At 49.2% G+C, this 25,576-nt stretch overlaps 1 protein-coding gene across 10 annotated transcripts in view; it reads right to left on the reverse strand.

Moving 5' to 3' along the window:
• The window catches only part of HERC1 (HECT and RLD domain containing E3 ubiquitin protein ligase family member 1), a 3,379,312-nt gene that overhangs the window by 554,863 nt on the left and 2,798,873 nt on the right, over positions 1-25,576 (reverse strand). For all 10 annotated transcript variants that reach the window (XM_069624399.1, XM_069624403.1, XM_069624396.1 and 7 more), the window contains exon 61: positions 22,997-23,290. In XM_069624399.1, coding sequence (XP_069480500.1) covers positions 22,997-23,290 — 294 coding nt within the window. The remainder of the gene's footprint in view (positions 1-22,996; positions 23,291-25,576) is intronic.

Consider the following 25,576-nt stretch of genomic DNA (forward strand, 5'->3'; position numbering starts at 1 on the left):
AATATGCGAACCTGGACGTCAGGGTTAAACTTAGTAGCCCAAAGCCAGGTCATCCTTCTCATGTCTGTTGCGATGCAGATGGCTCGGCAAGAGGTATCGATGTGGGTCACAGTGGACTCCATGATGTCCTGCGCTACCAGCTTGGATTCTCCTAGACCTGCATTAAAGTGCGCCTGGCTCTGCACTGGATGTTCCGGAAGGAAGTCTTCTATTTCCCGCTAAAACCTCTGGTTAGCGGCTGCCAGCATGACATCAGCGTTTGCCTGATGTAGGTGCAGGGAGGCATTGGAGTAGACCTTCTTCCCGTACACCTCCAAGATCTTCTCCTTGCCTAGCAGTGCCGAGGACGAGATGACCGAGGACGACTGAGGCTTAGAGTAGAGTGACGCTGCAGCGATCACCGAAGAATGTGGCTGGGGGTGCGTTGATAACAAGAGTGTATCGCCTTCCATCTGTCTATACTTTGCATCAAGGTGCCGATTGACAGGTTGGGCCGAGTGTGGCTTGAGCCATCCCTTCTTGGTCAGAGCCACAATGTCCTTCTGCATCGGGATACCAGTCTTGGTCGGGGGTCTTAGGGTGAGGACTTCTGCCAAGACCCCTCGTCGGGCTGCTCTACCTCAGGTTGTGGAAGGCCCAGATATTCTGCCAAACCTGCAAGTCTGTCGTGGAAGGCCTTTGCGGACGACAGCGTGTCCGGGTCCTCCTCCTTGTCTGTATGCACCAGAGTGTCCAGCTGGTCTGGAGCGGGAGGAGGGGTGCTGGGCGTCGCGGGCTGTGGTGTGGAGCTCAGAGCTGGAGGCTGCTTCTGCGGAGGCTGGCATTTAACCGTCTGTACTGTGGGAGGTAGGGAAGCCAGAATCGAAGGAGGCAGCGGGGGCTGCACTGGGGGCCTGTGGTGCCGGAGTCTTCAGAGGAATGACTATGGGCGCCGGTGGAGTGACCGGAGGGTGCAAGTCCCTGATAGCATCCCGTATGATGGCCCCCATTTGGGGGGTTTGCATCAGCGCCAAGAGCCTATCTTCGGAGGCAGAAGATATTGCCGGAGTGGCTGGGGGTTGCTGGGGCCGGAGCGCACTCTGTCTAGGTTGCAGGGGAACCTGTCCTGTGCTGCTGATGGATAAACTGTTGGCCACCTACCTGGTTGACACCAGTCCCACCTTGAAACTCATTCACCCGCCTGCTCTGTTCCTAGGAGTGGCATCGGACGAGCGGCCATGTAGTCTGGCGCGGTAGCCATTTTGTCGGGCTGCGTGCCAAGTGCTAAAGTCGTGGTGCATGGCCCCCTGGGCCCAGCCTCGTCCAAAGCTCTTGGTGTTGGAGCCTGCACCTTAGGTCTAGGCCTGGAAGGAGTATCACCCTTGGCATTGTCGCCGGTAGTGCTGCATGCAGGTGCCCCCCCCAGACATAAAGCCGGTACTAGGGAGTAGCCCCTCGGGAGTACACCGGGTAGAACCACCTTGCGGTCCCTCAGGACTGATACCGGCAGGATCTGTTGACCCCTCGGCCATGAGGCCGGTAGCTGGACTAGGCCTTGGTGCGTTTGCTGGTACCAGAACCTGAGAGGTTCCTCCTGCTAGGGCGTTTCCTCGGGAAGGAGTCGCCCTTACAGATTGTGTTGGAAAATAGCAGCCCTCCTCTGCTTGAAAAACCTCTTCAAGACCTTTGGAAGCCTTCGAAGAGCTCCCTCCACCTAGCTAGCCTGTTCGTCAGTGCGCGTGGAGTAAATGAGTCGCACACGCTACAACCTTGCAGCGGAGGCAAAGAGCGTGGCGGGCAGACGTAGGAAAGAGCCCCTCGCAGGCTGGACACCTGCTGAAGCCCGCTGAAGATGACATGCGCCGGGGAGGAGTTTAACGCCGGAGGACTGAGTACCTGGATGACAAATAAAGACAAAAAGATAGAAGAATCCGCGGAAGAGCGCGTAGAATTACATGGCAGGGCCAAACCCAGGAGCGCTGGTGAAATCAGACCGTTCCCGTCGATGAGGGGAAGGGGACTGAGAAGTGGCACCGGTGGGTGGAGTCAGGGTAGTGCATTCTCCCAGGGCCGCACCCCCACGCGCCTCTACATTTAAAGGGGAAGAAGTTTTTTCCTAATGAAAAAGGTTCTATCTCCCATCCCTAGGAAGGGACGCCCATACAGTATGGAGGAAAGGGGACGGGATGTTAGAATACCCTATTGTTTCACTTCGAATACCTTTTCCACATCCTGCTATATAGGAAGCTCAGAAAGTCTACCCATCTCCCCCCTTTTCCATCACAAATACTTTCGCACATCACGCAAGACGACGGACAAACACCAAAGCCGTTTACCCGACATGTCCCAACACAAGAGTCAGGCAAACTCAGGCAATTGACCTGGATCACTCACACACACCTGACGGCCCTTTCCCTTCCCTAGAGGGATAAAAGGTGGAGCATGAGAGCACAATACAAGCAAGGCAGACCGCTATCCAGGCACAGCAGTTCAAGAGGAGGAGAAAGGTGGCGAGAACCAAAAGGCTGACAAGGAGAAAAGCGACCTTGCCCTTTCTGACCCAGACCTGCAAGACCTCTGTGGAAGGAATCTTAAGACAGCAAACAATATCTCGAGTGTGTTGCAATAGATGTCAACAGTACACAAAGCGCACCTACGCTGATAAGCAGGACCGAGGGAGACAACTGCTATCGGGGTACTGGCCTTGACGCCAGATACACGGAAAACCAAGCGGTTCATCTCATTCGGTGAGTCGAGGGAAGAACCGATAAGAGACCGAAGTGTGTTGAATGAAAGTCGCAAAGTGGACCATTGAGGAAAGTAAAAAAAAAATGTAAAATTGTTAAGGGAAAAACAGCTACTGAGGGATCGGTACCACGTGGTTGCTCACTCGAGACACACTGGTTAATTCTGTGTTGATCGAAACTACTGATACCAGAAGGCCGTAGGAGAACCACCAAGAAAGGTCAAAGTGGTCATATAAGGGTCTAGCAAAATCCCCATACAGTCGAAAGTCTTTGACCGACAACCCTCTGAGAACGCAAGTAAAGTGAATCTTGCACCAAGAGAAAGCAAAAGGAAAAATAAAGAGGCGAAGTCTACAGTCCCAAGAAACAGTGTGTTGACAAAAGTGAACCCTGCAGAAAGATGTCCACGGGAACTGTTTAAAAAGGCATTAAGATTTGTAAATGCTAAAGAGACAATATCTTCGCAAAAGCCAGAGAGAACCCGACGAAGGGAGACAGTCGAGAAGGGTTTGCGCCCAGAAGAGGGGGACACAGGTGTGAAGCCATCACCCAACGTACATTGGAGCGTAACTTTTTCTTGTTTGTTATTTTGGAGCCTATCAGGTCCTCAGAGGCAAAAGGCTTTTTGTAGAAAACAGACTTAACCACCGACGGCCCTGATACCTGAAGCGTAACTGTCATCTCGCGCTGGGAAAGCTCGAGCGTGTGCTGTGCTCAGGAGTCGCACCGTGTCCTGTGCTCAAAACGTGGGGAAGGGAGATCCCCGGGTACCGCATCCTCACTTATCATTTCTGAACACTTCTTTCTTTCTTGTGAATCCTTTACGCCTCATTTTGTCATTTAGTTTTAAGGATTGGCAATAGTTTATTTTTTTTAGTATATGCCCTTTTATTTTGACAAGATGCCACTGGGACTGCCTTATTTTGATTTGATGGTGGTAGCTTGCTCCCATCTCAGACTTAGGTTTAGATTAGGCGTTTTTCCACCATACCTATACAGTTTAATAAACATCCTTGAACTGTAATCACTTGTGTCCGTCTATTCTCGATACCATGCCTTCCCTACATTAGCCCCGACTCTGATGTCTCTGGGCGATGACATTTTTGAATCCGTGGTCCTGGCGAAGAATCCAGTGCAGGCTATATACCCCAGGAGGTAGTTCGCAGGGAAAGATTTTAAGCCACATGATTCTCTAATAATACATTTAAAATCGGGGGGGGTTGGGGGCGGGGTGTTACTGATCGGACTGTGGCAAACCCTTTGGATTACCGCAGAGGATTAGTCTTTTAGTGGACATCTATTTTGGATGTTCTACATGGTGGTGCATCCATAGTCCACAAGACCAAATGAGACAATTTGTTATCTTAAGCCTCATGGAACATGTGTGGCTATTCTTACTTATTATAACAATATTTGCATGGCAAATATGATATGGAATAATTTTAAGTTACTCACCGTGGTGACTAATTTACTCCTAGTCCATACTCCCCTTTCCTCCATACTGTATGGGCGTCCCTCGCTAGGAATGGGAGACGGAACCTTTTTCACCAGAAAAAATCTTCTTCGCCTTTAAATCCCGAGGCGCGCGGGGGCGCGGCCCGAGAGCATGCACTCCCCTGACTCCACAGCCCCCCCGCGCACCTCCTCAATCCCCTTTGATGCATCGACAATATTACCATTGCCTAATGACACCAATGACACCAGTTTTATTTAAGGGGGAGGATGGTGGGACATATGGAGGAATGGGGACTATGCACTAGGAGTACGTTAGCCACTAAGGTGAGTAACTTATAATTACTCCTACGTCCCATCCCCTTTCCTCCATACTGTAAGGGCGATTACAACTGAATGTAGCCCCAGGGTGGAGAGGTGAACCTCCTAAGAAAACAAGTTCCTTAACACTGACTGCCCAAATGCTGCATCCGACCTGGAGCTGGCATCCAAACAGTAGTGCTTGCAGAAGGCTGATGGCGTAGCCCACGTGCTGCTGATTACCTGCCACGGAACGTACTTCTGAAATGCCACAGCTGTAGCTTTGGCTTTGATAGCGTGGGCAAGCATATTTTTCCAAGAAGCGGTCTGTGCTGCCCCTCATAGCCCTCCTTGTTGGCTGTTACCATGGAAGCTTAATAGCCTGGCCTTGACCCACCGAAGGTGACAAAGAGAGCTTCCAATTTGCAGAAGCTTTTAGTCCTGTCCAGGTAAAATTTTAGAGTGCGCCTGACATCTAGGCAGTGCAGAACCCTCTGAGCATCGTCCTTAGGGTCCGCAAAGAAAGTGGGTAACACTATCTCCTCATTCAGGTGAAAAGAGGATACCTCCTTTGGAAAGAATGCAGGGTGCGTTCTATGCACCATCTTGTCTCTATGGAAAGTAGTATAAGGCACTGAAGCCACCAGTGCCTGGATTTCACTGAACCTGCGTGCAGATGCAAGTCCCACCAGTAGGGCTGTCTTAAAAGTGCCTAGCTTGATGTCCGCGGACTACTTGGGTTCGAATGGTTTATGAGCCAGGGCGCCCAGGACCAGGTTAAGGTCCCACACCAGGTGTGGCTTCTTGATAGCAGGATAGAGCCTTGTGAGGCCCGCCAGATGTCTTTTAACCACCGGATTAGAGGAAGAAAGCTCCACCTACTGCGAGTTTCGGAAGGCTCCGATTGCCACCAAATAGGTGCAACATGTGCCCACCTGCACCCCTGACTGTGCGAGGTGTGCAGAGAAGGACAGGACATTGTGAGTGCAGGCCAATGGATCAACCTCTTTGACAATGCCCAGTGGCAGTACCTAGTCCACTGGCTTCTGGTTAGCCTGAGACAGATGTAGATGCCTTAGTGTGACCTGTTCAGGAACCACGATGCAATGGCTATTTTCTGGGAGGCTGGGTGGATGACTGTGCCTCCCTGCTGCGAGAGTAGGTGAGCTGGACCCAGCGGAAGGTGCGCCAGGGCCTGTTCCGACATGCTGAGCAGCTCCGAGAAGCATGGCCTCACGGGCCACCACAGAACTATCAGGATAACCCGGAGGTATCGGGCCGCCTTGATCTTGCAGATTACCGTGTGGAGCAGGGTAGTGGGAGGGAAGGCATACGTGTTCATGTTGTCCCACTGTATCTGCATTGCATCAGCCAGCGAGACCCAGCCCTGTCCCCGTCGGGACGCAAACTGGGGGCACCTCCTGTTGTAGCAGGTGGCAAAGAGATCCCCCTGAGGATATCCCCATCTGTTCAAGATCGCCTGAAGGACTTGTTTGTTCACCTGTCATTCGTAGTTGTCCGCACCCAGTCTGTTGGGCCTGTCCGCCTCCTCATTGGACTCCTCCGGGAGGTGGATTGCCCTCAAGTGCATGATGTTCTCCAGATCCCACTCCCAAATGCTGACTGCCAGGGTGCATAAGGAAGGAGACCTGGTGCCACCCTGCTTGTTGATGTAGTACATGCTTGTGGAGTTGCCCGTTTGAATGAGGATCATCTTGCCACTGATCAGCGGCAGGAAGGCTTTGAGAGCAAGCCAGATCGCCTTCAGCTCTAGCCAATTGATATGGGCCTCCTGTTCCTTAAGAGACCAAACTCCATGGACGCTGTGGTTGTCCAGGATAGCTTCCCAGCCCTCCAAGGAAGATTCTGTGGTGATGGTAACCAGCGGTGCTGGTTTCCGGAAGGGTCTGCCTATCCTCAAGTTGCAGTTCGTGCTCCATCAGAGAAGGTCCTGGTGGAGAAAGGGAGGAATACTGACAAGTTTCGCATGGGAAGCCCCCTTCTGACTGCACGGAGCTGCAAAGTGCCGCTGTAATCTTTTCATTTTGAGCCTTGTGCATGGCACTGTCAGTAGACATGCCGCCATGATAACCAAGAGGGGTTGGTACCACCATGCTGAGGTCACCACTCTGCTGAGAAAATGACTTGTGGCCCTCTTGATGGCTGTGATCTTGTCCTCCGAGGGAAAAACTCTCTCGGAACTCGTATCCCAGATGAGGCCGGGGAACACTAGACTCTGCGTCGGCTCCAGCAGTGACTTCTTGTGATTGATGGAGAATCCTAATTAGTGTAGCGTATTCATGAGGGCCAAAGAGGTGTGATGGACCGCCTCCGGGGATCTTGCCGTGATGAGCCTGCCATCTACGTATGGATAGACATGGTGACCTTGGGCCCTGAGAAGGGCTGCCACTACATTCATAAGTGTGGTAAAGACCCTGGGGGCTGAACTGAGGCCAAAGGGTAGAACCTTGAATTGGAAATGAAAGGCCATGATCCTGAACCTCAGAAAGGACTGATGAGGCTGCCAAATCGGGATGTGTAGGTATGCGTCCTTCAGATCCAGGGGGCACATCCAGTCTCACTTGCACAGCGTCTCTGCAATAAGCGCTGGGTTAACCATCTTGAACTTTTGAAGAGGGAGGGAAAGGTTCAGGGTGAAAAGGTCCAACACAACTCTCAGGCCAGCATGGTGAATCTTGTGTATGGTGAAAATCCAAGCCCATAACCCGCTGGGAGGCTGGGACTTTTCCACTGCCTGACTTTTTACGAGCGATTGAATTTCCGCCAACAGAGCGGTTGTCCCAATCTGTGGGAGTGGAGGAGAGAGGGGTGGGAGGAACCAGTAGGCGGTAGCCTGTGGACACTACTGAGGATCCAGGGGTCTGCAAAGCCTGCCCTCCACCAGAGATATCTGGACACGGAGGGGAGTGTCATGCCTTTTTTCACGCTGGGGCTGAGGAGGGGGACCGAAAGAAGCCCTTATTTCCCGCATTGTGCTGTTTGCGGCAGTGCTGACTTGGAGATCGGTCCGGCGGACTGAACCGTCATTCCTGTAAGCCTGGAACCTGCCGAAGGGCCGCCCCTTTTCAGAACGCTGGTGCGTCTGGCTGTATTTCTTGGGTGTTTACTTTGTGAAGATACATAAGGATTTAGCATCTGGGAACTGTTTTTCTTCGTATCAAGTTCCTCATCAGTGGTGGAATGAAAAAGGTTGCTACCGTCGAGTGGAAGGTCCAAAATGCACTCCTGGACGTCTGGGTTGAACCTGGTAGCTTGTAGCCAGGCAGTGCTTCTCATGTCCGTAGCGATCCAGATGGTACGTCCTGAGGTGTCTATATGCGCCAAGGTGGACTCCATGATGTCCTGAGCAACCATCTTTGCTTCTGCCAGCCCTGCCTTGAAGCGCGCCTGACTCTGCACCAGAAGTTCCGGAAGGAAGTCGGCTATTTCCCGCCAAAGCCTTTGATTCAGGGCTGCGAGCATAGCATCTGCATTAGACTGATGAAGGTGCAGCGATGTGTTGGAATAGACCACCTTTCCATATGCCGCCAAGATCTTATACTCCTTGCCTAGTAGCCAAGGAAGACTGCGGCTTGGGAGTAGATTGAGGAGTGTGGTTGAGAGTGTGCTGACAGCAAAAGTGGATCTGCCTTCAATTGCCTGTACTTGGTGTCGAGGCGCTGATTGTTGGGCTGTGCCGAATGGGGTTTAAGCCATTCCTTTTTGGCCAAGGTGGCAACGTCCTTCTGTTGAAATCCTGTTCTAGCCGCGTAGAGGGAGGACCTCGGCCAGGATCCCCCGCCTCTGGTTGATCAATCTCAGGTTGTGGAAGCCCCAAGTATACGGCCAGACCGGCGAGCAGTTCATGCAATGCCTTGACCGAAAACTGAGTGTCAGGGTCCTCATCGTGTCCGCCAGGGTGTCCTGCTGGTCTGTACTGGGTACTAGGCGCCAAAGGCTTGAGTTGTGCTGACTGGAGCCAGAGGCTGGTATGCAACCCTCTGGGCTGCAGGAGGCAGAGGTGCTGGAACCGTGGGGCCTGGAGTGGGCAGTGTTAGGCAGAATCCTGTGCAGTCGCCTTAGGGACCACTACACATAATTAAGACTACAAGTGGTAATACAAGTTCACCTTCGGTACCAGCCTGTACTACTATGTACAATTGGTAGCAGTAGCGGAGCAGCCAGGCTTATCTCAAGAGTATATAAGCAGTAGCAGAGATTACACAAAGGACCACAATTACTGTGACTCAAGCAAACACTGACTCAAGGTTTCAGGTAAAAAATATAAGTACATTTATTTTTAAACCATCTGTTATAAAACACTTCACTTCTATTAATTCGAAACCACATGTAAAATACACTACACACAACCAATTCCACTTGTGCCAGAAAATTCAAGGTAAGTACATGAGGATTTGACAGATCGGTGTTGCGATACTAACGCGTAACTGCGGATAGAAATGCTCACGAAGTTAAAACACACTTTGTACTTAAGAATTTCAAACAAGGGAAAAGTTAATAAAAATCAAAGGCAATACATTTTCTAGACAAGGAGACTCGAGGACGTGTTCAAAGATACAGATTAAAGTCAATAGCCCTTCGCCAGTGTCAATGGAGCAGATGCTCAGCTGATGAGGATCACACGTTGAACAGTTCGAGATTCGAGATGCAGAGAGTTCGTAATATTGTCAAATCGGGGAAAAGTATAAGAAGGAGGGAAGAAAGAACAAATCTTCGTGGAGGAAAAGGGTTCACCCTGATTCCGGCTGGTCAGACGGAGAGAATGACCAAGTGTGCACAGTACCTTATTCAGTTGGAGAAAAGCTGGTGCCACGGCAGTTGTTCCTGCTACTTCCTGAAGACTACGGTTCCTGCGGCTTCAGTCGTGGAGACAACAAAGACGACGTCTGAAGCGATCTGCACTACCCAGGGATGAGGCCAGAAGCAGCGAAAAGAACAGCGATGAATAAAAGGTGCACTCCTTTAAATCTGGAGAGGGCTCTTCTGATGGCTATCCGGACCACTACAGCACAGCAGTGATTTCAACCCAGGAGAGGATTCTCTGACTGAAGAAAAGACAAGCTGGTTGATCCCACCAGGCTCAAGGGAAGAAAACTCCGGACTGGATCTTCTCTTGTCGTCGAAGGGTAGACAGCTCAGGACTGCAGCAGGGCTTCACCGGGACTCAGGGTTGCAGCAGGTGTCCTCTTCTCCGCTTCTCTTCGGTTCCTTGCAGTTCCAGTGGCGACTCTCACTTCTAGCCCAAGTGTCCTGCCTTTTATGCCAAAATCCCCCATTCACACAGCCTGGCTGTCAATGACTCAGCAGGTGTTGTCCAGCCCGGACAACCACCTCAGCCAATCAACACAAAGTGCGACTTGGGTCTCCAAGGAGACCCTGTGCAGGGGGCGACTACACCACTCCCTCACATTCAGCCCACCTAGACACCCAGACGCCAAAGGAAGCCCGCCAAAGGTCGGCGAACAAAGGAGGCAAACCTGGTTTGCCGTGCAAAGAAAGGCCCAAGAAGGATGTTAACAAAAAGAAATGGCGATTAAACCCAACCGGAGCCGAAATAAAAAGTATTTGGGCTAGCGGGTTTAAAGTTCGAGGCTACTAACATAGCCTAAAACAATACCACGTTATGTAATATAATCGCGGTACGAAAATTAGGGTAGATGCCACTGCCACCAGCCAAGTCTTAATGTTAAGGGAGCGAAACAATGCTCCAAAAGGTAAATTACTATGTAAAGTTAACGGCAACACTACCCTTTTCTGGGGGACAGTAGTCAGCCCCAGAAATGGAGTCGGTGGAAAGTCTCAAAGACAACCCTGTGTCACTGCACTGAAGGTGCTATGTAACACACAAAAGAGTGGGGCTACTGAAGTGGTGTACTCCAGAGTCCAAAATCACAAAAACAGATGAAATAGACATGGCAAAACACAGTTAAGAGTGGGGGGAAAAGTTCACACTCTTACCCAGTGGAAAAAATAAACTCCAGAAATCCAGCAAAGCTGCTGGGGGACTCACTAGGTAAGGGAAATTAGCCATAGAATGAGAATTCTCCCTAACAGTTGGCATGTGAATCCATTCCAGACCCATGCTGGTGAACAGGAGTTACAGGTAAGTAACTTGCTCCTCACCAGCATGGGGTCTGGCATGGATTCACATGCTCATTAATAAAGATTACACATCAATACACATCCACGGGAGGTGGCAAGGCTCTACACAGAGGTAAAAACACTCACCCATAGAACAGACTCATCTAAAGTGAACAGATTGCGTAGCACCGCTTGGCCGACTCGGGACTCCTCCCTGGAATCCGAGTCGATGCAGTAGAACCTTGTGAAGGTGTGAGTGGACCTCCAAGTAGCAGCCCTGTAGATGTCGAGCAGGAGCACACCAGAGAGAAACGCTGTTGTTGCTGTGATGGCTCTGGTGGAATGGGCTCCCGGATGGCTTGAGAGGGATCTGTTAGCCAGCCGATGACAGTGCATGATTCAGCCAGAGAGCTATCTAGAGATGGAAGCCTTCGATGAGCCTTCCCCCGGGCCAGGCGGTGAGGTTGCAGTGTTCTGTCCCGTTTAGTTTAGAGACCATGAGCACCTGGCCGGGCGGTGAGGACGTTTCCAGCAGCACTCAATTCCTCTGGGACTCGGCACGAACATGGCAGTGTGGCCGTCAACGCGGGAGAATGCATTGCCTGGGGAGGTGGCGGTGACCACCCCCCTCCCCCAGGCCTCAGTTAAGTGTTACTTGATTACGCTTGTGCTTTAGGGTGCATTATGAACATTTCTGTGGTGTAGTTTGCACCTTTTCACATTTACAAAGACGTTCTCCTTTTACACTGATAAAGGGGTGATTACGTGCATCGGAGGACAGCACGTGTTGTTTCTGCAAAGAAAGGCTCATTAATTCATGCTGGGCACTCCACGACTCGAGGAATGAGAACGCCTAGTACAACTATATGGGGAGAAAGACACTGTTTAAGAAACGCAGAGGAAATGCTATGTTTGTGGCTGCTTGCTTCTTTGTTTCATTCCATGTCAGTCACGAGTCATTTATGTTCAAGTATAAGTTACCCTTCGTTGGTTGACATGGCAGGAGGGTTTTGAGCCATTCTCATGAGAAAACCACAGTGACAGGATATATGTTGTTGCTGGTGCTATTGTTCCATTATGTATGTGTTGAAGTTAACTATGGTCATCAATAACGCTCAATGTGCTTATATTTGTTGCTCTCAAAGTGTGAATAGGAATACAGGAGTAGGAGGCTAGATCCTAATCAAGAGGGGTACTGGCTAGGTAAAACCAGGTTCCTAGTAGTATTGGCTGCACTAGTGTTGTGCACATGTTATGTCTTTTCCCCTATGTTCCCCATTCCTATCCCAATGCAAGTTGATCTAAGCAGATTCCACAAGCCTCAGAAATATATATATAAAAAACCAGGAGCCTGTGCCAACCAATGTGGGAGAGGTCAACTGCATTTGGCTTCCGTGGCTAGAAAGGAGTTGTGCGATACCCCATGGGTGCGACAATCGTTGAGCGTGCCATATAAAACTTCAAGGCACAAGCAACGTCCAGTGATTGCAAGGCCCTCTCAGCTGGCATTGACGGATTCGGGAAGAAGACGGGCAACACCAAAGGCTTGTTGAGGTGGAACTCCGACAACACCTTCGGCATAAAGTTGGGGTGTGTACACAGTACCACCCTTGAAGCGTGGAAGGCCAAGTATGGCTGCTTGCAAGACAGGGTCTGGCTCTCTCCGACCTGCTTGGCCGAGGTAATCGGCACAAGGAAAGCCATCTTCCACGAGAGAAACCTTAGAGGGGCTTGATGCATTGGTTCAAAGGGCACACCCATGAGTTTAGTGAACACCACACTGAGTTCCAAAGCTGGGGCAGGAATCTTAACAGCGGAGAAGTCCTGAAGAGGCCTTTAAGGAACTCCTTGACGAGTCTGTGCGACCAGAGGAAAGGCCAACTTGGTCTCCTGGTTAAACAGTATATGGCAGCCAGGTGCACCGTGATAGAGGCGTGACACAGTCCAGCTGTGGCCAAGGAAACATTTCCAAATTCTAGGGCTACAGGAGCCAGGCTCTGCGGTTCAGCGACACTGGGTTGAGGTGCAGAAATGTCCCTCCCTCTCTGGAGAGAAGATCGGGAAGTAGTGGAATCCTGAGGGGCAGAGCTGCCAACAGACAGAGCAGGTCTGGATACCAGATTTGTCGCAGCCACACCAGAGCGACAAGCATCAATCTACAGTGACACTGTTTGAGTGTGTTGACCACTTGTAGCAGGAGTGGAAACAGAGGAAAGCATATACGTAAAGTCCCTCCCACAGGAACAAGAACACATCCCCCATGCTCCTCGGCTGCGGTAACCTGCTGGAGAACTTCTGACACTTGGAATTTGTCGACATCGCGAAAAGGTCCATCTGGGGCTAACCCCATTCGTGGAATAGAAGATCCACTTGGTCCTGGCGAAGCTCCCACTCATTGCAAGAACAAAGACCGTAGCTCCATGCTGAGAAAGTCTGCAATGATTTTCTTGGTGCCCGCCAGGTGAAAAGGGATGAGAAACATTTCCTGACGAATGGCCCTGGGCCTCCCTCGAGAGAGTCGGAGAGCGTGTTTCACCCTGCTTAAGGATGTAGAACATGGTGGTGGTGCTATCCGTGAAGATCCTCACCACCTTGCCCTTCAGCAACAGCGGGAAGGACTTGAGGGCCCAGAAGACGGCCCAATGCTCCAGGAAGTTGATGTGAAGGGTCTTTTCTTCAGGCAGCCAGAGGCCTCTGGCATTCAACTGTCTAGTGTGAGCTCCCCAACCTTCCAGAAAAGCACCCGTGGTGACTGTCTCCTGGTAAGGAGGGACTTTGAACAGGGCCCTTTGCGTGAGATGAGAGTGCATGACCCACTGTCGGAACTCCACGTTGAGGGCGATCTTGTCCGTCCAGGATCCCGAGACTTGCAGTCACCTCGCATCCAGAAACTTCTGGAGAGGCCTCATCTGTAGTCTGCAAAGGAGGACGAGGTTGACAGCTCACACAGAAGCAGACTGTACCGACGACAGGTGCTGCACCTTCCCTAGGATGGCTATCACCGTCTCTGCCGAGGGAGACGCCAACAAGTGATTGTGATGAGTCAGGCTACCGGAAACTGAGCGGTCTGCGATGGCTCCAAGCAGTACTTCGGCTAATTTATGGAGAATCACAGATCTGTCAGCAGACGCACCGTCCTCGCCGAAAGGGTAGACGTGGATACCCTTAAAATGAAGATGCTCCAGCACCGAAGCCAACCACTTTGTAAAAAGCTTTGACGCAGATTTCAGGCCAAAGGCGAGCGCCTTGAACTGATAGTGTCGCCCCTGGACCACGAACCGCAGGAACTTGCTGTGTTTCAGGTGGATGGGGACATGGAAGTAGGCATCCAACAAATCCAGAAATGCCAGGAAGTCGCCTTCCTCCAGTTGGCCGAGCACATGCTGCAACGTGACCATCCTGAATTTCTGGGACTTCAAGTTGAGGCGTCTCAGGTCCAGGATCGGCCGCCACCCCGCTGACTTCTTTCGGACCTGAAATTATCTTGAGTACACTGCAGAGACCCGGAGCCGCTAGGGGACGGGCTCTATTGCCCCCTTCTTCAACATGGCATGGACCTCCTGCAGCAGCTGCACTGGGCCACGTGCTGATCTGCGTTGGAATTCCAAGATGTGTCCCTGTTCGAGAGCATCCAGCACCCATCCGTCGGTTGTGATGGTCTTCAACACGCCGATAAACCTCGCCAGCCGGCCTCCACCTGGGGTGCAGAAGCAGGGGCCCGAGTCCACGGCCAGTTCAGGGCTGTTTATAGGTAAAGCTCTACCCTGCGGTTGCGCTGACTGTCTTCTGCTGCCGAATGTCTGGGAGCGACCTCTGTAGGCCTCTTGAGTCATGGAGCGGGAAGACTGCCGATAAAGGGTGCTAGATCCCTTGGGGAACCTACCGAGCTTTCCTCGCGAGGAATGAATCAACAACCAACATTGCTGCAGTTTACCAAGTGAACGTGTGTCCCAGTGTCTGTCTTGATGAATTGCAGAGACTCGTTGACCATCTTGCCAAATAGGTTCTCTCCATCAACTCGCATGTCCAACACTTTGGACTGAATGTCCAGTCTGAAGTTGGTGGCTTTCAGCCATCCATGCCGAAGAAGAGACATTCAGTTGCCTATATGACCGAACCTGGTGTCCGCGATGACCACTGCCAGGGTGATGGCGTGGTCCGATGACCCTCCTCCCCTCAAACAGCGCCAGAGCTTCTACCATCTTGTATTAGAATAGGGCCCAGTTTATACCATAGTTCCAGATCACAGCGGGACCAAATGACCAGGGCATGAGCGGCCTTAATGGTCCTGGCAGCAGTATAGATGATCCTTTTCCCCATAGCATCCAGCTTCTTCTCCACCTGGTCTGGAGGCACCATGGACAAGAATGATGCGTTTCCTGGCCGCGGCTGAGACCATAGAGTCAGGCGACGGCTGAGACCTCAGACACTTGGGGTCGAGTTCAGAACTCTGTATTTCTTCTTGACATTTGTATTTGTATTTATTTGTTTATATAGCGCTTTACACCAAAGTGCTGCACAATTGAACACTTGGTACATAAAACACAAAACAATGTAACGGTAGAAGCAAATTACAGTTATGAATCAATCAGCAAACCAGTAAGAAGAGCAATTAAACTGAAGGGAATAGGGAGAGTAGAGCAGTGGGAATGTGAGGAAGAAGGAGAGGAGAAGGAGGAGAGAGGGGAAAGGGTGAGAGTGAGGTGGTTAGGGAGTGGAGGGAGGAAATCAAGGGAAGCAGAAAGAAGGGAGGGGGAGCAAGAAGGGGAGGGAGTTTCAAGACCGGGGGTGGAGAAGGAGAGATTTAAGGGAGGTTGGGAAATGAGGAGAAAGTAGGAATAGAACGGACTGAGAGAGGTACGGAGTTCCAGTGCAGGGGAGCTAGGAGCTGGAAGGAGCGGAAACGGGAGGGGGCAGAAGGGGATGGAGGTACAGTGAGAAGGAAGTGGTCAGCTGAACGAAGGGAACAGGAGGGAATGTAGAAAGAGAGGAGGGAGGAGAGGTAGGGGGGAGCAAGCCCATGGAGAGATTTGAAGACAAGGCAGAGAAAGTGAAATTTAAGTTGAGAGTGAAATGGAAGCCAGCCAAGGGAGGAGAGGGAAGCCGAGATGGAGTTGCGGGAGGTAAGGAGACAGAGGGTACGGATAGCAGAGTGGTAGATAGACTTGAGGGGGGCGAGATGAGAAGTAGGTAGACCAAAGAGTAGGGAGGAGCAGTAGAAGAGGCGAAAAGAGAGGAGATTAGAAGTTTAGTAGCATGAAAGGTGAGAGGGGCGGATTTTGCGAATATTGAAGCGGTGGTAGCGACAGGCACGAGAAGTGAGAGATATGGTGGGAGAAAGAGAGAGGAGTCAAAGTGAATGCCTAGGTTACGAGCGTGGAGAGAGATAGGGAGATTAGTGGGAGGGAAGTGAATGAAAGGAGGAGGGGGAAGAGAGTTGGAGGGGGAAAAAGAAGACTTCAACATTGTCAGTGTTAAGGGAGAGAAAGCGGGAAGACATCCAGTTCTTTATGGCAGTAAGAGAGTTTCAGGTGGAGGTCGGATGAGAAGGAAGAGAAAGAAAGGAAGAGTTGAGTGTCATCGGCATAGAAATGGTGGGAAATCCCAAACAAGGAAATAACAGGTGCAAGGAGGGAGGTGTAAAGTGAGAAAAGAAAAGGTACAAGCACTGATCCTTGAGGTACGCCGCACTCAAGAGGTTGGGATGGAGAGGACCGGCCACCCCAGGAAACAGTGAAAGAGCGGGAGGAGAGGTACGAGGGCAGCCAGTTAAGAACAGAGCCTGTGAATCCAAAGGAAGAAAGAGTGTTAAGAAGGGGGTGATCGACAGTGTCAAAAGCAGCAGAGAGGTCAAGAAGAATGAGGACTGAGGAATGCTTAGAGTGTCGAGCAGAGAGGGGGGAGTTAAGAATGTAGGTAAGAGCAGTTTCAGGAGAGTGTTTAGGGCAGAAGCCAGATTGGGAGGGGGGTAGATGGGAGAGATTGGTCACAAAGGTTGAGAGCTGGGAGTAGGCGAGGCGCTCAAGCAGCTTAGAGAGGAATGAAGAAGAGAAATAGGGCAGAAGTTAGAGGTGAGAAGGGGATCGGCCGAAGGTTTCTTCAGAATAGGGATGATAGTGGTGTGTTTGAAAGCAGAGGGGAAGATGGCCGATGAAAGGCAGGTGTTGAAGAAGGAAGTAAGGTAGGGAATGAGAAGAGGGTAGATCTTGGGGATAAGAAGGGATGGGAGAGGGTCAGTAGGGGCGGATATGGCGTGGGCTTTGGAAAGCAGGGTGGAGACGTCACAGGGGGAGACAGGTGAGAAGACGGACATACAGGTAGATGGGGGGGAGGGGAGAAGAGGGGGGAAACGAGGAGCAGCTGATTTTTTGCCAAAGGGCAAGAATCTTAGAGGAGAAGAAGTTAGCAAAGTCAGAAGGAGAAAGGGTAGAGGAGGTAGAGGGATCAGGTGTAGGAGGGGAGAGAAGTTGTGAGAGAGTTTGGAAGATGCAGTAAGGGTGGGGGCTTGGGAGTGAAGAAGGTTAGAGTAGTAGGACCGTTTAGCCGAGGCAAGACAAGAGCCATAAAGAGAGTGGTAAGAGAAATATAAGGTTTGGTTGGAAAGGGAAGGATATTTGAGCCAGAGTCTCTCAAGACGTCTGAGGAGACGCCGCCGCATAGAGAGAAGTTGAGCAGTGAGCCATGGTTGAGAGTGTTTCCAGATTGGATGGAAGAAAGAAAATGGGTAAAGTTGATCAAGGGAAGAAGAAATAGAAGAGGAGAGAGTGGATAGAGCATGATTTGCTGACAGAGAGAAATCTTGGAGAGAGGGAAGAGAAGAAGAGCAGGGGTCAAAAAAGAGAGAGGGATCAAAGTTGCAAAGGATGCCCTGTGAGAAGATGGGAGGAGAGGGCCTAGCAGCGAATGGATGTGGAAGGGGAGTAAGGGAGAAGGAGAGTAAGGCATGATCGAAGAGGTAGATAGGAATAGTAGAGACAGGGGAAGAAGGTTAGGAAGAATTGAAGATGAGGTCTAGAGTGGAACCAGAGGAATGAGTAGGAGAAGAAAGAAGAGGGGAAAGGAGGTAAGAGCCAAGGATGGAGAAGAGAGATGAGGAATGAAGGGGAGAAGATAAGTGAAGGTTAAAGTCACCAAGTACAGTTAGAAAGAGAGGGGGAGGGAGAAATAAGCGAAAGGAGGTGGTCGAGGTCTTCATACAAGGAAGAAAGAGGGCCAGGGGGTCGATAGATGATTAGAAAGGAGATGGGGCGAGGAGAGGAGAAAGATTTGTAGAAAAATTCAAAGGAAGGGAAAGAAGGAAGAGGTGGTGAGGGGGTAGAGGAAAGGTATCTAGGGTGGTAGAGGAGGCCAATACCCCCACTACGGCCAGTAGCACGAGAGATGTGAGAGAAGGAGGATGAGGAGGTGGTTAGAGAAGCGGGTACAGAGGTGTTGTGGGAGGGGGGGGATCCAGGTTTCAGTTAGACATAGGAAATTAAGGTTGAGACGAAAGAACATGTCTAGAACTGCTGCTGTCTTATTGCAGAGGGATCTGGCGTTCCAGAGAGCAATGTTCATGAGGCTGGAGTGATGAGCAGTAGGGGGGTAAAGAAGATTAGGATGGTGGGAGAGGGTAGGTGTAGGATAGGAAGAGTGGGGGAGGGGATTGAAGAGGGGACTGGGCATGAGGAGGAGGGAAAAGGAGAGTAGGCGGGAATGGGAGGGGAGGGGTGAGTGAGAAGGGGGAGGGAAGAGAGGACGGAGAGGAAGAGATTTGGCAGAACGCACAACAGAGGGAACAAGTGAGACGAGGGGCTATGATGATTCGTTGCTGATGAGTCTTATGATGGTGAGACAGGGACCAATGTAGCAGATCTAGTTGAGTCTGTGCTGGCGTAGAAGAATGAGAAGGCACAGTTTGGTGTTCAGATTGCTACTCAGGATGCTGCTTGGTTTGGAGGGTAGTAAGTAGAGAGTCAGGATGCGCAAGATCAGGAGTAGGCAGCGAGAAGTGGTAGGGACCAGGTTGGAAGGAGGTTGGAAGAGGCTCAGCTGCAAAGACTCTATGGAAAGTGGCAGAGAGTCAGGGCGCAATAGATCAGGAGCAGGTAATGAGGAGTGGTTGGGCCCGAGCTAGGAAGGAAGTGAGAAAGGTCCGGCTGCAACGACTGTGTGGTAGGTAGAAGGCAAGGAGCGAGTAGTATTGGTTCGGCCCAGGCTGGAAAGGAGGTGGAAAGAGGCTCAGCTGTGGGGAGTGAGAGGCGTGTGTCAGGCAAGGAGAGGGAAGGGTAATAGTTGGGGCAATTAGCGTGTGCAAGTTGGACCCAAGGTGAGAGGTGGTTCAGCAGGAGAGACAATGTGGTAGGGGAGGGAAGCTCTTCGGCAGCAAAGGCAGATGGAAGCCCCGGGTTGAGATGGAGGCGCAGGTAGAAGGGACAGTTGTTTAACAGATATGTGACATGATGGTCTTCGGTCTGGACTCACGACATTGGTAAAGGAATCCTTCCTTTTTCGTCTCCTCAGGCACCAGTTGTAAAAGTTCCAAGGCCCTGGACATCATCGCGTGGGAGGAGCCGACCTTATCCGGCAGAGAGGCCCTGTGCAGTTCATCCGTGCCCACTGGTTCCCAGTCAGCTGGTACAAAGAAATCGGCTTCGTCAGTGTCCATCGTCGTAGCCGCCGTAGGCGTGTGTGTGGCAGGATCCCCAGTCAGGGTCAAGTCCCGAGGTGGAGGTGGTGGTGTCGGTTGACGCCTTGGACCAGCAAGGTCCTTTGACCTATGCTTGCACCAGGAAGGGCTTCCAGGAAGCAGTTTTGGGGGACACCTAGACGGAGCAGGGCCCGGTGTGGGCGGCAGCCTCTGTTGAATTTATGATACATGCGTGTATAGCATGGTCAGAATGTCCAAAGACATGTCCCTGGGCTGAGGCAACGAAGGAATGAGAGGTGGAGCCTCCAGACTGGTGAGCCTCAGCTGGCGAGGTGGAGGACTGGGCTTGCCTCGTGGTGACCCACCTACAGACACTGGTCCCTGGCCCCCTTCTTGGTCCGAATAATAATCTTCGGGCAGATTGTCGTAGCCATCTTCAGAGCGCGTATAAATCTGTACCGGTCTCACCGGGGCAGCCTGTGGTTCCGTACCCTTCTTAGGGTCTGTAGGAGTTTTACCCATTCCACTCTCTTGGGAGGAGCAGCTGCTCTCGACATCCCAGGGGCCTTGGCCGGAGCCGTGACAGCTGCTTCAAGCCGTGACGGCAGGGACACCCGAGAAACCGACGTCACCATGGCTGTGGACACCAGCTTCGTGGCCAGCCCCCCCCTTTTGATGAAGTAGTCGTCAAAAGGGTGGTAGCAGGACCCTTCGTCAATGTGGTTGTGGCCACCTTTGGATCTCTCCTTCGTCGTCTTGTCCGATGGCAAGCAGAGTTTGGAGGAAATTACTTTCTATTAGAGTGAGCGCCACTCAATGGTAGGCTCACCGTAGAATTGGTTGGTGACAGCGGTCTTCTCCATCCCGAGCTCAGACCCGCAGCAGAGCGAACCCAGTGGGATCAACAATGTGCAGCCTTGTATTCTTTTGGACCCCTTAGGGCGGGGCATCCTCAAAGGATCTCAACCTTTTCTGAAGAAGTTGGTGGGACCGCCCGATCCTGGGGGAAGCATAACCATGCCCGGAAGCAGAGTCGGAGGCCTTATGATATGATATGACATTTATAACGCGCCTATACACAAGTGTTGCCCGATTTGAGCTACGCTGCCAACCTGCTGTAGCAATCCTCCTTTGTCTTTTTCAAAAATACACGGCAGACCTCACATCCCTCCTCATCATGGTCCGTATGCAGGCAATACAGACCTTTATGCTGTTGATCTTCGACGTACACGTTGCTCAATCCACATTTCACGAAGAGCTTGAAGAGACATCATCATTTCCCCGGTCATGGTGGAAAGGCGCGAAGTAGGCCCAAGCATGGGCCTTCTCAAAACTTGATGAAAGATCTGCGATGTAGTGCGATCTTTGCCGATAGTGGGTCCCCGCTGCTGGTAGTCAACCTCCGGTCACGTGATTAGTCAGAAATGGGTCGAAAAGCTTTACTAAAATTTGCAGAAAACTGGAAATATGAAAAATTGGCTGGAGAGCACTAAGAGGACTCCCAAGACTGAAGCGAGCAGTAAAAATCTGAAGATGGCCTCTAGGGGTGGAGCTTAGGGAGAGGACTGTCAGACAGGGCCTGTATGACTCACAGGACAGTGATTGGTTTAGAGGAGAAATGCAGTTGTCAAGCTAAAATGAAACTTATTTTTTTACTGAGGATTCCCAGCCTGACGACGGGGAATATTCATGAGCATGTGAATCCATGTGGAGAAGAGTTATTCATCTATATATTGGGTTTGTGGTTTCTACAATGGGCAGTCGAAAGGAAAACAAAAGGATCATAACCGTCAAAGACTGGTCAGGTTTCATTATGGTGGTTGTGGGTATATGTGCTTTGTATGTTAAATGGTTTGGGCCTTAACCTTGTTGTACAGACTGTGGAGAGCTTCCCAAGCCAAGATGGAGATTCCAAATAAGCTCTCTGATTGGTCTGGAGTGTAAGAAAGGCACATACTGAGCATTCTCATCTGCCTTTCATTGTTAGCAGCCCAGCAGGAAGGACATATGTTAGAAGCTCTGGTAATTTTGTGACTTTAACCGGGCCTTAAGTCTATGTAAATTATTTGGAACAGGAGAGAGTCAGAAGAACATTCCGGAAATCATCTCCTAAAGAGAGAAGCAAGTTAAGTGATTTGTAACCTTTGTAGTTTCCTTTGAGAAGTTTAATTATCTTGTGTAGTTCCAATTTCTATTTACCTATTTCCTCTTTAAAAGGAAGAAGGTACGCAGTAGAGGGTCTGTTTAGCTAATTTGGTCAGGAAGACTGTGAAAGTCAAATTAAACTGTTATTTCATTTTTAATGTTTCAATACACTCTGTGCACGAGCCAGGAAAGCGTTTTCCTTCCTTTACTGTTGATCTCTTATGAAGTCCCTCTGTTGCTAAGCAACCTGTGAACTTGTTTCAAGGGATATCCACGTACATTTATTCCGTACGTTATGGGCGTTCAAACTCATGCTGCGTTACAGGCGTTTTGTGTCAAGTAATAATATTAATGAGAACTAAGTTAGTCCTCATGTTTATGGGCGCGGCGTGCTGAACATTTCGCACTGTCTACGCAAGTGACACTGTAAAATTGGATTTTACTCGGTGTGAGAGTTTCTTCAGTCCAGCGCGATGCAGCTGAATAAACCGTTTGTTTATTTAACACTATTCACCTTGCGCGTGTGCGCTGAACTATTTACTAATCTGAACTTGAGTCTGAGACACAAATTTCTTTGTGCGGTTTGAGTAAATTCTCATTTTCTCTGCGTTTTCTTCAACTTTAGTGATATAAGCTCGTGCATGCGCGTTACAGAAATTCAAGCTTGTGAATTTTGCAAAGGATAATTAAACTAACATTTGGCAACATTTCACAAACATTTCTATGCAGACAAACTCAGGATGTCATGCTGCATGCTTGCATAAAAGATAAATAAAGTTCAAAAGACCAAATCTGAGGATCTGCAAAACTCAAAATTGCCACTGGCAAAGTTTTAGACTGCATTCAAGGAACATTTGTCAGTCCTTGCAGCTTACTTCTGCCAGAAGAATCCAGCAAGTAATAACTCTTCTTGTAGAGGAGGATCAGGTATGGTGTCTATGGTTAATTTAATTTATTAAGTAAGAAGGAGACTTCCTGAGTTTAAGGTTAGTGATCAGATATTGTTATTCTACTCTCCCTTTCTTAGGTTTAAAGACGGCCTGAGCAGTTCAAGACAGACCCGGGGTTTTGTCCCAATTCCCCTTTTCCTTTGAGGGTGCTGTCAGCTTGAGGGTGCTGTCAGCTTAAATGTATTCAATCAGTTGAGAGGGAAGCATTCGTGGGGGAATAGGGGTTTCAGCAGCTTCCTCGGACAATCAGTCTACTGGACCTAAAGCCTGACAAAGAGGAGGGTTTACCGAAACCCAGACAGGCTTGGAAATGTATAAACTCTTTAAACTGTTTAAACAAAAAATACAAATGTATCATTTAGAGTATTGTCAAGATGAGCTGCAAATAACCACAAGAAACATTAGTTGTCAGTATGTGTGGTTCATAGTATACAATAGCGGAAGAGTCATAAATATGTAGTCCTGCTTCTTCTTTCAGTAATGCTAATACACATCTATCAGGATCAGGAGTATAGCTCAGGGACAATGCGTTTGTCTTGGAAGCAAAACAACACATAGAAACACAGGACTGAATTCTTGTCCTGGCCTTAAAGACTGGTATTGAGTGTGTTATAAAAGATTAATTAATTACCAGCAGGAAAAATAATACATCAATGATCTTTAAGGAAGCTTTGCCTAGTTATCACACATACCATCAGAAGTGTGAGCTCATCCTCTGGTACAGGCTCCAGATCAGGAACAGCAAATGATTCTGGAAACTGTGCTCCCTTTGCCAGTGCTTCAGCAGTTTTTATTGTAGTTGAGAAACACTCCAGCCAAGCCCACTCAGTAGGATTCCAAGTAGCAGGGTCAGGGGCACATAGCTGGTGATGCGGTGGCACTGGTGGATTGCATAATAGTTTGTCTAAGTGAAGTCCTACAGCCAGAGACGCTAAGCACTGCATATATGGACTATGAACAAGCTGCTCTCCACATACCACGTGGGGCTGAAAGAAAAGTAGATACATAATTAAACAAAAGAAACATTTTATCAAACAGCGCAAACACACACTCATTGGTTTTCCTCAAAAACAGTTTAAGAAACTAATTTAGCACATCAAGAGTAAAAACACTATTATAAAAAGCTTGTTTTTATGTGTTTTGCTGATCAAATAAAGTAGCAGAACTTGTCATTATCCATTCAAACCAATAATATGTTGTGATAAGAAAAGGAAAATGTAATTCAAATATAGTGATCTTTAAAAAAGTTTTTTTTTAACTTGTTATGTAGCAACACAATCTTCATGCTGCCTATCGCAAATGTGCACAAATGCTACTAATCCCATGCATCACTGTTTACCATAACTTTGCAGCTAACATACAATGCTGTAGAAAGTGGAGAAACAAAACACTAGAACAAAGTATATCTAGGGCCGTCAGAACTCACAAATGCATTTCATATTGTGCTATATCTTTGGGCTAATGCAAATCATGTTAATTCCTTTATCATATTTAGTTTAATATCTATTATGAAAATGCCACAGGCTCTAGTTCAATGTCTATTTATCCCTGGTAGGGTTTGGCTTAACATCCTATAAACATTAATTAATAATATCCAGCAGCCACTCGTAAATAAGAAGTCCACTACATGTTGAAGGTTTTAATGAAGCGCAAGGCCCAAAAGGGTAGTCTTCTGCAAAGATATGAATATGAAGATGTATACCTGGCTAAATGAGATATGCGAATGCCAAATTAAAGATAGCCTGATTATTTAATGTTATCAGTGCTTCTTTCAACACTGAAATAGTCTTGCCTGACAAAGGTACACAAAGGTCCTTCGATACACTTAAAACAAGGAGGATATCACATACGCAACATGCTCTGCTTGGGAACACGACTATCATGGGTTCAATACCCCAGTTGTGTCGACTCTGCCATTACCCAACCACACACCCTTACCCGAGGTCGACAAATAGAGTACCACATTGCAAGACATAATATAAGCAGTCTCGCATAGCAAATTGCTATGCAATTCTGTAGGTTTGCTAATCAAACTGGCACTTGCTTAGCAAACCTAGCTTTGTAAATTGCCCTGTTCAGGGAAAGCACAGCTCTGCCTGCATTTCTCTCTTGCCCTCAGGGCTCTCCATCCTCTTTTCTCAGTTTCACAGCACGTTCAAAGGGGCTAATGGAGAGAGTTCAGCAGCAATCATCTCCTTCACTCTTAAAGTGCCACAAACCTGTGTGGCAGTGTTAGCCAAGAAAGGTTCTTTCTTTTCCAAATAATTGCAAAGGAGAAGTAACTGGGATGACACTTTTATTAAGCAACTATATTCTGTTTGGCAAAGACAAGTAGGTGTTAATGTTATTTATTTGAAAGGCAGTGCTGCCATTCCAAAAATAGGTTGTTGTATAATGCAGAATTACAGTAGTGCTAGTGTAAAACACTGCATTATTTCCACGCTTTTCAGTAAAGTTTAGCTTAGTGTATCTAAATCTCATAGTGACAACTATATTTCATTTTGTCGGGGATGGTGCATCAGAATGACGAGTGAATACTTTTGAAAATGTTTGAAGGCAAACCTAGTTTTGTGACCTGCTGGTTGCATGTATCTGTGCAATGGGTGCTCAACCCATGAGCTGAGCCCCAAATCCTTGTCATCCTATCTTTTCACCCTGTTGGTTTATACTAGCTACTCTGAAAGTGAGATGGCTGCAATCAACAATATTTTACATAGTTGGCCATATGCTCTGACTACTATGTCATTCACTCTTCTTAGTCTATTACTTTCTCTCCTCTTATTTAATGAATACACAAAGCTAACTAAATGCTTATGAAAAGTAGTGGTCACTGGTTCCATCCATCTGTACATATGTAGATGTGCTGCCATACAATACACCGTTAGTTGGCCTTCATAGCTTGCTTTGCTCTATGATTATGATTGCATTATATATTAGCACTTGCCGAAGAGCTAGACAATCCAGAGGCCGGAAGCGCAAGAGGAATCTGCAAGTAGCCACCCTCATTACATACCGACCAGCTGCGCTTCTGCTCAGCCTTGACCCTGTACTTGGAGACGGTGCCCCAGGCCAAGTCTCCACTGTAGTGCCACACCTTGACACCCCCTGCCTAATACACACCTCCTGGCCCAACAGCAGGTCCTGAAAACAGTTATTTGCAATCACTGTCATATGTTTAGTTCCCTTTTAAGGAAAGCAAGAATTGAGCAAAGCTTGGTTCCCTTAAAAAAGAAAAGTATCCGCACCCCAGATGGCGGCTGCGAGTGCTAAAA

The sequence above is a fragment of the Ambystoma mexicanum genome, chromosome 11 (genome assembly GCF_040938575.1).
Source record: "Ambystoma mexicanum isolate Mex_15411 chromosome 11, UKY_AmexF1_1, whole genome shotgun sequence".
Classification (NCBI taxonomy): domain Eukaryota; kingdom Metazoa; phylum Chordata; class Amphibia; order Caudata; family Ambystomatidae; genus Ambystoma; species Ambystoma mexicanum.